Consider the following 14,606-nt stretch of genomic DNA (forward strand, 5'->3'; position numbering starts at 1 on the left):
CTTTAAAAATGTAATTAATAAATATAAAAAAGTTAAACGCAAATTTTAAAAATATAAAATACTACTAAAATATCGAAACATGTTAATTATAAAATTATTTTTCAAATCATGATAAAAATTTAAAAAAATTAAAACATAGTTTAAAAATAAAAACAATGTTAAAAATGTTTTAAATTTATCTAACTCTTGAAAAGATAAGAATTCTTACAAAAATTATAAGGCATCGAAAATATAACAAAAACAACTCAAAAGAGAAAGAAACTTGAATTGAACAAAAAAAACTATAAGAAAGCAATGCATACAAGGTGTTTGAGTAAATATTTTTAAATATATATTTTAACTCAAGAATGGAAAATGAAGTATAATGAGATCAAGTGATTAGAAATGAAAATGGCTCTAATTATAATTGAGCACTCTCAGATCCAATAGTATTGATAAAATTTCATTTTTCATCTGCAATAATAGAGTGCTAAGAAATTTAAGCTCTATACATATTTATAAATTAGGATTTATAATAATCATTTTGATAAAAGTATAATTTACTGAAATATTTATAATTTAAACATTATTTAAGTATATAAAATTAATTAAAAAAACATAAAGGGTCTAAAATTTGCGCCGACTACTATATATAATATATTACGGTAACATGCTGAGTTGCTTTTCGCTTTTTTTTCAATAACCGGATTGAACATTGAAGGAAGAGAGACATGCTTAGCTGATATTGCTAAGTGCTACATCTTGGGATGTCCAAAATTCGGGTAAAACCGAAAAAATTCAGTTAATCGATCGAATTTGGTTAATCGGTCGGTTAAACAAATTTTTTCGGTCGGGGGTCGGTTAATTATTTTTTAATTTTTCAGTTAACGGTTAATTCGATTCGAAACCAGTCGGTTAACCAAATTTTTTCGGTTTAACCGAAAAAATTAATAAATAAAATTATAATATATAAATAGACCACTATTCACCTAAACCCAATTCAAACCCAAGTATTCAACACAACCCAATCATAAAAATTACAAATAATTTAATAAATAAAAATAAAATTCTAAAACTAAAACTAAAGTCTAAAAGTCTAAAAATAATTTAATTATGTAGTGATTCAATTCGATTAATTCGGGTAATCCGGTTAATTCGGTTAATTTTTAATTAAAAATAATAAAAAATAATTTTCGGTTAATTCGGTTAACCGACCGAATTAACCGATCGGTTCGGTTAATTTTTTTTGAAAAAATTTCGATTCGATTAACGGTTAAAAATTTTAAAAAGTCGGTTAATTCAATTAATATTATTTCGGATCGATTAACCGAATGAACACCCTTAACATCCACCATCAGAGCAACTCATTCAGCCAACCAGCCTCGTAATATTCATTTTTGTCCTTCCAAGTTTTTTTTTTATTTACAAAATTACCACTCAAGCGGCACCGTTTTCACCCCAAAATTGAAAAAGGCAAAAAAGGACGCGAAAACCTCAATAACATATTATTTTCTGTCAAATTCTGCGTACTCTGTGTAAATTGTGTATTTTTACCTTTAATTTGTTAATTTTCAATATATTTTTAGAATTTGAAAATATTAATTCTAATCGAATGAAAAATATTAAATTAAAAAAAATATTATCACACACGGCCGTAGCCAGGGGTTGATAGGCGTTCTGACCCCTAAAATTTTTAAGAAAATTTTTTATTTAAGCCTTTTAATTTTTTAAAAATTTTAATTTAGTAATGATAAAATTATATTTTACCCCTTAAAAATGCTAAAAATTTAATTTAGTCTTTTAAAAATTATAAAAATATATTGTTCAAAAAAATTAGTTAATAAATTTAATGGGTTCCATTTGTATTAAGACTAAATTTTAAAATTAAAAAAATATAACCACTAAGAATGATCCAATTGATGAACGTGGATTAAATCTATAACTTTACAGATAATATAGGACTAATGACATAAATTTAATCAAATAGATTTAACTGATACCATTGAATGAGGACTAAAGTTTCAAAATTTGAAAAATATAAGGATTAAAATTGATCAAATTAAAATACAGGTATTAAATTCACAATTTACTCAAAGTACAGGGTCTAATAACAGAAATTGACCTATTATTTTATAGAAAAATCATCAAAATCAAATCCCCTGGCACTCCTTTCCACCTCTCTCCAATCGTCATTGGTTTTTCCGTCTCCTCTCATTTGATTACACTTTTTCCTTCTTCTTTTTTCAGTCTCTCTCTCTCCTTTTTTTCCCCCTAAAATTTTATTATAATAAATCCTCTAAAATTATCTGTTTTTCACATTGATAATCTTCTCTTCTCGATCTATCCGCTTCGGGTAAGTTTAATCGTTTCAAGATCTATCTCTCTATTATTCGTTTACTTTTTGGGTGGAATTGATTGAATTTTTGGGATCTTCCAGGTTTGAGAGAGAAGGGATAAAGAATATAGAGAAAAAGAGGGTAAAATGGCGCATAGAGTAGATCACGAGTACGATTACCTTTTCAAGATCGTGTTGATCGGCGATTCTGGAGTTGGAAAAACGAATATTCTCTCTAGGTTCACCAGAAACGAGTTTTGTTTGGAATCTAAATCCACTATCGGCGTCGAGTTCGCTACTAGAACCCTCCAGGTTTTTCATCTATTTAATCGACTCCATGTTTATTCATCTTCATGTATGTTTTTTAGTTTCTGTTATTTCCTTTTGCTAAAAATGAATAACTCTTGAAAAGTATCTTCAGCTTTGATATTTTGAAGTGTGCTTGAATACTTCTGATCTGATTTAGCTTCGTAAATTTTTGCATGATTAAGTTGATTGTGAAATCTTATGTTCACTTAATTGAATATTCAGTAAATAAAAAATCATCTCAATAAATATCGTGTGATGATTCCGGTTGCCTTATCCTACACTGTGATTTTAACTTGGAAGTTCATTTTGAATGTTAAGAGAAAAGATATCTGGATAATGATGCTCATCGAAGGTGCTTTATGTCGTTCTTTTACTGTGAAAGTCTTAAATCATACGGTTGAGTTGAGGGATTCCATTTCTGTTTTTAGGAACAAATTGCGGATGTAAGATGTGTTGAAAAGTTGATCAATACAAAGAGTCTTTTTACATGTTTCAACTATTTTAGTTATGGGTTTTCTAACAAAGTAACAAGGATCATTGGGCCACTCTTTAAGGATTGTCAATATATTATAAAGTAATGAGTATTGTAATAAATGAAGTGCTTGTCGACTTCATTCATCATTTTCAATACATAGGTTGAGATATTACTATTTATAGTAATCTTAAAGAGTGCCCTCGCAAGCAAAATCTTTTATTTACTGAAGCAACAAAGTTGGAAGGATGAGAAGGCTTTTGTTAGTGAAAAAACAAGCAAACGACTTGTCTGTCGTTTGCAATTTTTCCACTCTCCATTATTATACTTCTCCAGGCTGTTTTTATATCGTTTTATTCTCATTTACACTGGCAGGGAGTATATGGTTGCTTTTATTGGCTCATTACATGATTGAGCATTTGACTCTGAGAAAAAAACATCATTTTCCTGTGTTTTCCAGCCTGTCATGTCAGATTTATTAGAACCTTCTTTGGGTTCTTTGTTAATTAGCAATCATATTGGTGCAGATTGGTAAATTGTTGTTTGTATTTTGCAATGAATTTATATTGTTTTTGCTGATATAGGTAGAGGGAAAGACTGTCAAGGCACAGATTTGGGATACGGCAGGTCAGGAGAGATATCGAGCCATCACCAGTGCGTACTACAGAGGGGCTGTTGGTGCACTTATGGTCTATGACATAACGAAGAGGCAAACCTTTGATAATGTTCAAAGGTGGCTTCGTGAATTGAGGGACCATGCAGATTCTAACATTGTCATCATGATGGCTGGAAATAAATCCGACTTGAATCATCTCAGAGCTGTTACCGAGGAGGATGGTCAAGCTCTGGCTGAGAGGGAAGGTCTTTCATTTCTTGAGACATCAGCACTGGAAGCAACCAACATTGAGAAGGCATTCCGAACTATATTGACTGAGATCTACCATATCATAAGCAAAAAGGCATTGGCAGCCCAGGAAGCAGCTGCTAGTACCGCAATTCCTGGCCAAGGAACTACCATTAATGTCACTGATACATCAGGAAACACTAAGAGAGGATGCTGTTCTACTTAGAAAGGTGATAGGTTACATTTGATGCTGTTCTACCTTAAAAGGTCATAGGTTACATTTGAGAAGGTAAAAATATTTGCTAGGAAGTAGGCCCTTTTTCTGTTTTTGTCAATTTTTGGCTGAGAGGGAGACATGTAAAATACATATATATATTACCTGAATTGTGATATGAAGCTTGTGATGTTTTAAACAACTATAAATTGTTAGTAGAAATAGAATGGAACGCCTGGTTTTACTTTGCTCTGTTACTCAACGTGTTACTTCAAAAGTTGTTTTGGTGAGATGTCGCTATTAGAAAAGGCAGGAAGCGTAATTGGTTTTATCTGATCTGGCACACTTGTCTTTAAAGTGTCTCCCTGTACCTCTTTTAACATGCATGGCTTAATTAAAGTTTATGATGCGAGTAAATGAGGCATTGGCAGTGTTGACAATGAATGAGGCTTTGTGACCTTGAGTGCTAAGGTTTATGCGTTAAATGTCATGTTTGGGTTTTCTTTTAAAATTTTTGGGTTTGCGGATGTAGGACTAAAAGGTATAAAATTGACATTTGACCGGTTTTTGATGGATTGATTTTAGTTCTGAGTATTTCAACATTCGTATTATTAATTTGATTTTATTTTACAGTTATTCAGATATATATTTACGATTGTACTATAGTCATACTAAATTGTATTATATTTATAGTTATAAATTCAAGTAAAAAACCTTTTAATCTGAAAAAGGACTTTATTAAGCCGGTCCATGTAATTCATGTTAAAGAAATGATATTTAAATAGACGGAGTTTGGCTGTCTGACCAAAATACGAGTAGGCATGAAATATTGGGAAGATCTGAATGGTGGCATGAACAAGTAGGGACGTAACGTGAGCATAACCGACTCCAACGTGCTGTCCATCGTCTTTGACAGTTAGGGTAATGGGGAATAAAACAAAGCGACCGCCCGATAAGCATGCACATTACAGGGCCACACGCAACGCCTGGCATTTTGACTCAATTATATATAATTTATATGGAATACACATCAACGTCTATGTTTTAATCTAGAATACCCATTTGAACAGAGTGGTACTCTGCAGATCAACCTTTTTTACGATAGCCGAATTTGACTGAGTATTAAATGTGAGTACGAAAATTAATTCTTTGTTTTCTTTATCAAATTCTAAAAAGAAAATAAAAATTGAATGGATCTAAATCAAATCAAACAAAGCCAAGCTGATATCCACTCAAAATTTGTTTGGTTGTTGTCATACGTTGTTTTTAATTGGATTAGATTAGATTCATGTTGTAGTTTATTTCCTTTTCAGTTAAATGGGCACAAACTTCACCCAACATTTCAAAACCAAATTGCTACTAGTATTCCGAATTTAATCTATAATTATAAAGTAACTTTAATTTTTTTTATGGAAAATCCAGTTTCATCATTTTGATGATCTTAATTAGCATATATATAAATAAAAATATATATCGGACATAATATACAAAGTAAAAGAAATCCAAAAATATATCTCCAAATTTTATCACAAAGGCAACGGCTTTTAGTTTTACCAAAGGCTATTAATATAAAAAGGAGCGGATTTATGGACCCCGATGAGAATTATTCACAAACATATAGAAAAAAAATTATAGGCTTCTCCGCCACATCGGAGTTTCAGTCAGCCAATCACCGCCACCCTTATATTACAAAATTATAAATGTTTTTTTAATCATTTTCTTTAAATATAGCAGTAAAAAAGTATTAATTAAAAAAGACTAGGCGTCCGCTTTCCGCCTCTTTCTTTTTTTCAAAGAACCTCCAAACCAAACCAAACCAAAACTCAGTTTTGGAAATACCCAGGAGAGAAGAACAAAGAATTTTTTTTGTTGCTGTTATTGTTTAAACAAAAAAATCATTTCCCCAAATTATGGGATCCGTTTCAATGGAACCTGCCGTTTTGGATGATATAATATATCGTTTATTGGATTTAAAACAAGCGAGGCCCGGGAAGCAAGTGCAGCTGTTGGAAGGCGAGATCCGTCAGCTTTGCACTGTCGCAAGAGAAATCTTTCTTCAACAGCCTAATCTTCTTGAGCTTGAAGCTCCCATCAAGATCTGTGGTACGCCTTTTTTTTAATAATTGTTTTCTTTGTTCCCACTTGAAAATGATGGAAATTCACGTTTTAATTTTAGGATTTGGGTGTTTTGAATTTCGAATGGATAAGGCAAAAGTTGAAAACTTTGGAGAAATGTTCTATTTTTATTTGGGAATGTGATTATATTAGGGAAAAATTGCAAAAATTTTCAAGGAAATGTATGTTTTAGCTTTTTGAATGATTATGGTTATGTATGTTCGTAGCGGCTGCATTGGAGTACTTGATTTCTTTGCTTAAATTACATTAATCCAAAATTGAATTTTTTGTTGGATGTTCTTGGTATGATTGGTTATTACCCAGATTCTTAATTTAGAATAAGATTGAAAATGAGGTTGAGTATGTAGTTTCTAAGCTATTGATCGTCTCTGCGATACATAATTGCATATAATCCGAATTTGATGGGATAGTGATGGTGTGAATTGTAACGTTTTGATGCATCAAATGTTTAGATTTTCTTAGGATTTTAATGCTGTTGGGATGCAAGAATGTTTTAAACTGGCGCTGCATTCCTTTTATCTCGGTTACTCGAGGGTTGTGGGTTGGCTGGAAAGACTCATAGGTGGAGAAAACTCCGAGATGGCAGAGGATGGAAGGGGAAACCAGAATGTTTATGTTAATCATCAATGACTACTACAAAGATTATCGATTGTTTAAAAGAAGCCATTTATTAGTATATTTTTACATGACGAACATCGAGAAGATCATGAAAATGATAGAACCACATAAGAAAGCATGGAGCCCTATCATTATTAAAGCCTCCATTCACCATAAATACCCATTATAAGTACAGAGGACTAAATGATTGCTCGTACCTGTGATTTTATTTAAATCTTTCTTTAAAGGTTTCTTCCACCATAGTACCAGAAAACTGTTGAAATAATACTTGTTTCGTACTACTTGGTCGTTCCATTTAAGAACAGATAAAGCAACTCACCTAAATCCTAATGAAATGTTGGAAATGTTCTGCTGATTATGGTAGCTATCTAGTGTTAGGGTTATAATTGAACTAAATTCACTTTCGATTTTTGTGGAAGTAACAGCTATATCAAAATAGCAAATTGAAGATTGGGGTGCTACTTTGAACATCAGTTCTGGAAATTTATCTTCCTAATTTTGACAATTGGTCTTAACATTTTGAAAGAAATGTTAATAATCTGTTTTCTTTTGTTGTTTTTTTCTTCCAGGTGACATTCATGGGCAGTACACTGATCTTCTGAGGCTTTTTGAATATGGGGGCTTCCCCCCTGACGCTAATTATCTATTCCTGGGTGACTATGTTGATCGTGGCAAGCAGAGTCTAGAAACAATATGCCTTTTGCTTGCCTATAAGATCAAATATCCCGAGAACTTCTTTCTCTTGAGAGGGAATCATGAATGTGCTTCTATTAATCGGATTTATGGATTTTATGATGAATGCAAACGAAGGTTCAATGTGAGGCTTTGGAAAATCTTTACCGAGTGTTTTAACTGTCTTCCGGTGGCTGCTGTAATAGATGACAAAATATTGTGCATGCATGGTGGCCTTTCCCCTGATCTAACAAATTTAGATCAAATTAGGAGCATAACTCGTCCAACCGATGTCCCGGATTCTGGTCTCCTTTGTGATTTACTTTGGTCTGATCCTGGTAGGGATATAAAAGGCTGGGGTATGAACGATCGAGGAGTCTCATTCACATTTGGCCCAGATAGAGTCTCGGAGTTCTTAATGAAAAATGATATGGACCTTGTTTGCCGTGCCCATCAGGTTAGGGTTATTTGCTCTTTATCTTCTTCCTTCTTTATGTGTGTGGGTGACGTAAGCAAAGCAGCTAACCCTAATGCTTCTGTCAGGTTGTTGAAGATGGATACGAGTTCTTTTCTGACAGACAACTCGTGACAATATTTTCCGCTCCCAATTATTGTGGCGAATTTGATAATGCCGGGGCCATGATGAGCGTTGATGAAAGCCTGATGTGCTCTTTCCAAATTCTTAAGCCTGCAGATAAAAGGTCCAGGTTCATTTGAGGACACTACTCTGTCTCTGTTCCTACATTGAACTGCTGATGTAAGTTTTAATCCAACTTTTATCACGTAACTCTATCATATAATTCTACCCACAATACTTGTCAGATCGATCGCCTAGGTTACAAATTCATTGTAAACTGTGTATTTTGATTTGTTATCTTCAGCCACCATTTCTTGTGTTCATATATTCTATTTATAGACTTCGCATGAAAATTTACTTGCACATATTTTATGATGTTTGTCTGATCATACAATGTCTTTAACCTTCATCATAAACTTTTAATTGTCTTTTCTCATATGTGAACCTAATTTCTGTGTTGTCTCTGTCGATTATAACATATTTGTTGCAATTTCAGTAGTGATTCGAGAAGAAATGTTCAAAGATTAAGGATGCTGATGCTGGTTTTGCAGCTCCATGTGATAATGAAATATGACCATATCCTTCCCTATATCAAAGGGTACAGGTTATCTGTTTACCACTATTTTATAACCATATGAATCGAAAGATAAGGCATGGTTGACAAGGACTCAGCCACTGAAATCCTTTGATTCCTTTTTTTTTTTTTTCATTATTCACCCATTTTTTAGAACCCATGGCATTTTCAATATTTTCTTTTATTTTATCATAGGAAAGGGAGAAGAGTTGGAGGAAATAACGAGGGTTTAGGAATTAGGAGGAAGGGGAAAAAAAGCTAAAATATTGAAAGAGCTTTTGAACTATTTCATGTTTGTAAATTTCCTATGTTTTGATTGTACCTAAATAAAAATTTACACTTTCATTTGTATACAAATAAGTCTTTGTTTTGAATGAAATGTTGGTTTATTTCGATTAAAAGTTTGTTGGGTTATTTGGCTGTCAATTAAGGGCTAATGATTTGTTTGGGAGTCGTGAAAATAAAATGTTAGAATTTTTTATAATTATTTTAGTCAAAAGATAAAATACCAAATTGTGAGAAAGAAATTATTCTCTTTTTCTTCTATTTTTCCTACTTATTCCTTGTATTAAAAAAAAATTCCTACGACTTGGAAAATATTGAAAAAGGGGGAAAAAACACCAAGATTTGATCAAAATGATTGTGTGTATTTGAATATCTTATAGATTTAAAATAAATGCAAATATTAATCATTTGACCATTTTTTAAAAAAAAAGTATCTTAATGAATTTGCTTATGGACTTGGAAATTCAATGTATAATATTACTTAATTTGGATTTAAATTATAATAAATAAGAAGAGAATATTTGATACGTTGTCAATTAATAATAAATATTATGATTGATGTAAAATAAAAATATTAAAGGATTCAAACATTAATATAAATAACTTTATTTTTAAAACAAATGTTAATTATAAGTATTAAATATAAATAAATGAAAAAAAAATTAAATCCGAAACTTGAAACCTAAACTTAAAAAAATTGAAATCTAAAACCCAAAGCCAAAGACTCGAATGAGAAATAAAATAATTATAATTAATTAATTATGTTTAAATAAAAATTTCAAGTTCTTCAATAATTTTTATTTACTAATGATACATGAGATTTATGCATCAAATATTCTCTCATAAATAAATTTGAATTTTATAGTAACTATCTATGTGTAATCTATAAAACATGAGTTTGGAAAAACTTTTGAACTGAATTCACTTTTAAAAATAATTATAATATTTAATTTAAATTTATTAGTTAAAAATTTGTGATAGTTATATATTTAAAAATAATTATAATTTAATACAAGTTGTGATAATTACTTTAATAAAACTTTAAATATAAACTATAAGAAAATATTGTGATAATTATAATTATAATTTACAATTATTAGTTTAAAAAGTTGTGACGAAAATAAAAGTTGTGCTAATTTTATTTATGTAAAATAGAATTATTACTTGAATAGAATTTTAAGCATCTTAATTATCACTTAATTAATATTATAGTTAATTATGTCAATCAATTATTATTTTAAATAGGGATAAATCTCAAAATTATACTTGTGCTTTGATTTAATGTGTAGTTATATAAATGAATTTTAATTTGGTACAATTATACACATGAAACTCTAATTGTGGTTCAAATGTGTATTTAAAATTTTAATTTTGATTTAATCATACACATTTAAAGAAAAAAATACATCAATTTATTTTTATATTGGATAAATATAATTATTTATGCATGCAATATATAAACATAAAATGATGTTATAGCAATAATTTTATTAATAATTTACAAGAATTAGATCAAATCAAAATTTAATATATAAAATTGCATAAAATCAAAGTTCATCATGTATAGTTTTGGGATTTATCCCTTTTAAATAATGTTACTTTGTATTAAGCTTAGAAGTAGAGGCGAATCTAAAGGGGCTGGCAAGGGCCACGGCCCCCCCTAAAATGGAAAATTGTTATTTTGATTCTTTAAAATTTTTTAAAATTTTAAATTAGTAAAGGTAAAATTATACTTTGACCCCCTAAAATTAAAAAAAATAATTTAATCATTTAAAATTTATAAAGATATTGACTATAAAAATTTAAAATTTTACTTATTCCCTAAAAAATTGTTCTAACTACTTAAAAAGGTAGTAAGAATGAAATAAAGAAAGAAAAATCGAAGGCTGTGGTGCTGTAATCTGAAAGGTATTTGGGTTTAGATGAAAAGTTGGCGTGGAGAGATGAGTTGCATGCATCAGAAACGCATTCATGCACTGAATCATACATATATGAGTAATTTCGGTTACTCTTGAACCGGAAAATGGTGGCAATGGTCTCCCTTTATAGTGTCAGCAGATTCCTCGTGTATTTTCCCCCCTCCGAATAGTCAATCAAATGACGTCCAAGAAAAACCTCGATAGTTTAAACATAAAATAATTTCTGGAAAACATGATATGTATGCGGTGTTTTTACCATACCAATGAGTGAATTTCAGCTTCAGTAATCATATCCCATTTCCAACAATTGGATTGGATTTCATAATCAACATATTTTAGTGTTCAAACTTTGCATGCGACTACATTAGCTTTTCAACACATGGAGGGAAAGGTGTATGCTAATTGACACGATGAAGAAAACAGCTCATTTGCATGTCGGTGGGGGTGCATGTTTGATATTTCAGGCTTCAAACATTCGATTCATAAATGGGTCGTAAGTTGACAACTTAATTAAATTATAACATCATTAAAAAATAGCTTAAATATGAACATCACTTACCCCTTCATACTCTGTTGCCTGATAATCAAAGGTTTAGGGTATCAAGGAGCCTCATAATAAGGTATAATGTGGATAAAATCCTTAAAAACCACATTTTAATAAACGTGGATAAATTTTAAACAGTAAAAAGATTATCATAAACTAGTTACAATGAGTTTCCATATATTAGGATATTCAAATAAAAATGGTAATTTGCTTAGTTGGCTGTATTTTTTTTTGACAGGTGGTATGTCCTACTTGTCAATATAAATGGTAAAATATATATTGGTAACTTATTCATGTACATGATAAATACATATATATATATATATAGTAGCATATCATATATATCAAATCATAGTAGGATATTCAAAAAAAAAATGGTAACTTGCTTAGGTGGCAGCTTATTTTCATATATAACAAATCCAAGTTTTAGACTGCTTCTTCCTTTGATTTTGTGCACTTTTCTTTGTGTTTTTCCAATAAGAAGAGAGTGGGTAAATTTTCTTTTAAAAAAGAACTATTTGATTGTTTCATTAGAAAAAGAAGATTAGTTTAATATTTTGAGAATTTTTTAGTGATACAGGTAAATAGATTGGCGAATTTTGAAGCAGTGTAAGGTACACGTTAGGCGTGGACAATGGCTATATCAAAGTGCTCTTATTTTTTGAACTGAAATTATGAAATAAAAATTCAAAATCTGATATGAAACAGGGTATGGGCGAGATGCATGTCGGTGTATAACGGTACAAAAGAACATAAACTTTAACGTCGGAATATTGTGCATAAACCAGAAATTATAAGAGACTGTGTGTGAATAAACCTGAAACTTTAGAGATGATAAAGAGAACAAGTTGTTTGTGTTAGAACATTTGTCAGCTATTGTCACTTTGAGAGGCTATTTATACAGTGAGTTCGCCGCTCTTTCACTGTACCAAAAACAGTCATTCATATATGCTTTAAAATGAAGTTGTTTGCTTTGCTTCCGCAAATTACATTGGTGGTGCTGCTAGTGATCGCAGATCAAAGCATTGCCCTTTCGTTTGCTTCTTTAACCAATGTATATGGGAGGCAAAATGGTGATGTTAAAGCTGGCTTTTCAAAGCATTCCACTGCTCTTCAATCTGTATTCATGAAAGATGGAATGGAGTATGGTCGATCACCACCTTTATACGTGTATCCTCCTTCCTCTTTACCTCCTCAAAGTCCACCAACGATACGATATCCACCACCATCTCAAGACTACCCACCTCCTATTTATCGACTTCCTCCTCCTATACAACTCTCACCACCCATTGAAAGTCATCCACCACCAACGCAATACTCGCCACCCGCTCAAGGTCGCACACCACCTACACAAGCTCATTCACCACCAACGCAATACCCGCCACCCACTCAAACTCATCCACCACCTACTCAAGGTTGCACACCACCTACTCAAGCTCATCCACCACCAACACAATTCACACCACCCACTCAAGCTCATCCTCCACCAAGACAATACCCACCACCTACTCAAGCTCATCCACCACCAAGGCAATACTCACCACCCACTCAAACACATCCACCACCAATGCAATACTCACCGCCAACTCAAACTCCACCAAGGCGATACCTGCCACCCACTCAAGCTCATCCTCCACCAAAGCAATACTTGCCACCCACTCAAGGCCATCCACCACCCACACAAACTCATCCTCCACCAATGCAATACCCACCACCCACTCAAACACATCCACCACCTACACAAGCTCATTCACCACCAACGCAATACCCGCCACCCACTCAAACTCATCCACCACCTACTCAAGGTTGCACACCACCTACTCAAGCTCATCCTCCACCAAGACAATACCCACCACCCACTCAAGCTCATCCACCACCAAGGCAATACTCGCCACCCACTCAAACACATCCACCGCCCACACAGACTCATCCTCCACCAAGGCAATACCCACCACCCACTCAAACACATCCACCACCAATGCAATACTCACCGCCAACTCAAACTCCACCTAGGCAATACCCGCCACCCACTCAAGCTCATCCTCCACCAAGGCAATACTCGCCACCCCCTCAAGGCCATCCACCACCAACTCAAACTCCTCCACAAAGGCAATACCCGCCTCCCACTCAAGCTCATTCACCACCAACACAATACTCGCCACCCACTCAAGCTCATCCTCCACCAAGGCAATACCCACCACCCATTCAAGCTCATCCACCACCAAGGCAATACTCGCCACCCACTCAGGGCCATCCACCACCTACACTAACTCACCCTCCACCAAGGCAATGCCCACCACCCACTCAAACACATCCACCACCAACTCAAACTCCTCCACCAAGGCAATACCCGCCACCCACTCAAGCACATCCACCACCAAGGCTATACCCACCACCTATTCAAGCTCATCCACCACCCACTCAAACACATCCACCGCCAACGCAATACCCGCCACCCACACAAGCTCATCCGCCACCCACTCAAACCCATCCACCACCCACTCAAACACATCCACCGCCAACGCAATACCCGCCACCCACACAAGCTCATCCGCCACCAAGGCAATACTCACCACTCATTCAAACACATCCACCACCAATGCAATACACGCCACCCACTAAAGGTTGTGAACCACCTACTCAAGCTCATCCTCCACCGAGGCAATACTCACCTCCAACTCAAACTCATCCACCACCAACCCAATACTCGCCGCCCACTCAAAGTCATCCACCACCAATGCAGTACTCACCACCTACTCAAATTCATCCGCAGCCTCCTCAATCTCCCCCTAGCTATGGACCACCTTATCAATATCCTCCACCTTCAGGTGGCTATTCTCCTCCATACTTTGCCGTCTCCGTACCATAAAGTATCATCTCTAACGAAACGTCCCAATGCTGAACCTCGGGATGCTTCAAACAAGCCCTAAAGTTTGGAAGTTGGGACTATATATAATGAATAAAAGTAATCACCTTGCTGCTTGTTTTTGAAGTTTTAAATATTGTATAATCGTATATATTTAATATTAATAATACATGTTTTGTATCATTTAATATTAATATTATTAATAATATGTACGTGTCCTACTATAACTTGCATGCATGTTATGTTTTTGAAAATGCGAAAT

The 14,606-nt window shown here is 33.3% G+C and overlaps 3 protein-coding genes across 4 annotated transcripts; all 3 read left to right on the plus strand.

The window, feature by feature from the left end:
- Positions 1-2,072: 2,072 nt before the first annotated feature.
- Positions 2,073-4,410, plus strand: LOC107906582 (ras-related protein Rab11C). The gene is made up of 3 exons (XM_016833619.2): positions 2,073-2,332; positions 2,417-2,626; positions 3,680-4,410. The coding sequence occupies exons 2-3, from the start codon at positions 2,462-2,464 to the stop codon at positions 4,163-4,165; spliced, it is 651 nt and encodes a 216-aa protein (XP_016689108.1). The 5' UTR covers positions 2,073-2,332; positions 2,417-2,461; the 3' UTR covers positions 4,166-4,410.
- Positions 4,411-5,756: 1,346 nt separating this feature from the next.
- Positions 5,757-9,109, plus strand: LOC107906581 (serine/threonine-protein phosphatase PP1 isozyme 2). Of its 2 annotated transcripts, none has more exons than XM_016833617.2 (4): positions 5,757-6,256; positions 7,477-8,036; positions 8,123-8,336; positions 8,653-9,109. In XM_016833617.2, exons 1-3 carry the CDS (start codon positions 6,064-6,066, stop codon positions 8,294-8,296), a joined length of 927 nt encoding a protein of 308 aa, XP_016689106.1. In that variant the 5' UTR covers positions 5,757-6,063; the 3' UTR covers positions 8,297-8,336; positions 8,653-9,109. The 2 variants fall into 2 exon arrangements, with proteins under 2 accessions (XP_016689106.1, XP_016689107.1); XM_016833618.2 differs by having other exon boundaries at positions 8,656-9,109.
- Positions 9,110-12,436: 3,327 nt separating this feature from the next.
- Positions 12,437-14,347, plus strand: LOC107902769 (proline-rich extensin-like protein EPR1). Its single transcript, XM_016828893.2, has one exon. It carries the CDS (start codon positions 12,437-12,439, stop codon positions 14,345-14,347), a length of 1,911 nt encoding a protein of 636 aa, XP_016684382.2.
- Positions 14,348-14,606: the final 259 nt, after the last annotated feature.

This window comes from Gossypium hirsutum, chromosome D05 (assembly GCF_007990345.1).
Source record: "Gossypium hirsutum isolate 1008001.06 chromosome D05, Gossypium_hirsutum_v2.1, whole genome shotgun sequence".
Taxonomy (NCBI): domain Eukaryota; kingdom Viridiplantae; phylum Streptophyta; class Magnoliopsida; order Malvales; family Malvaceae; genus Gossypium; species Gossypium hirsutum.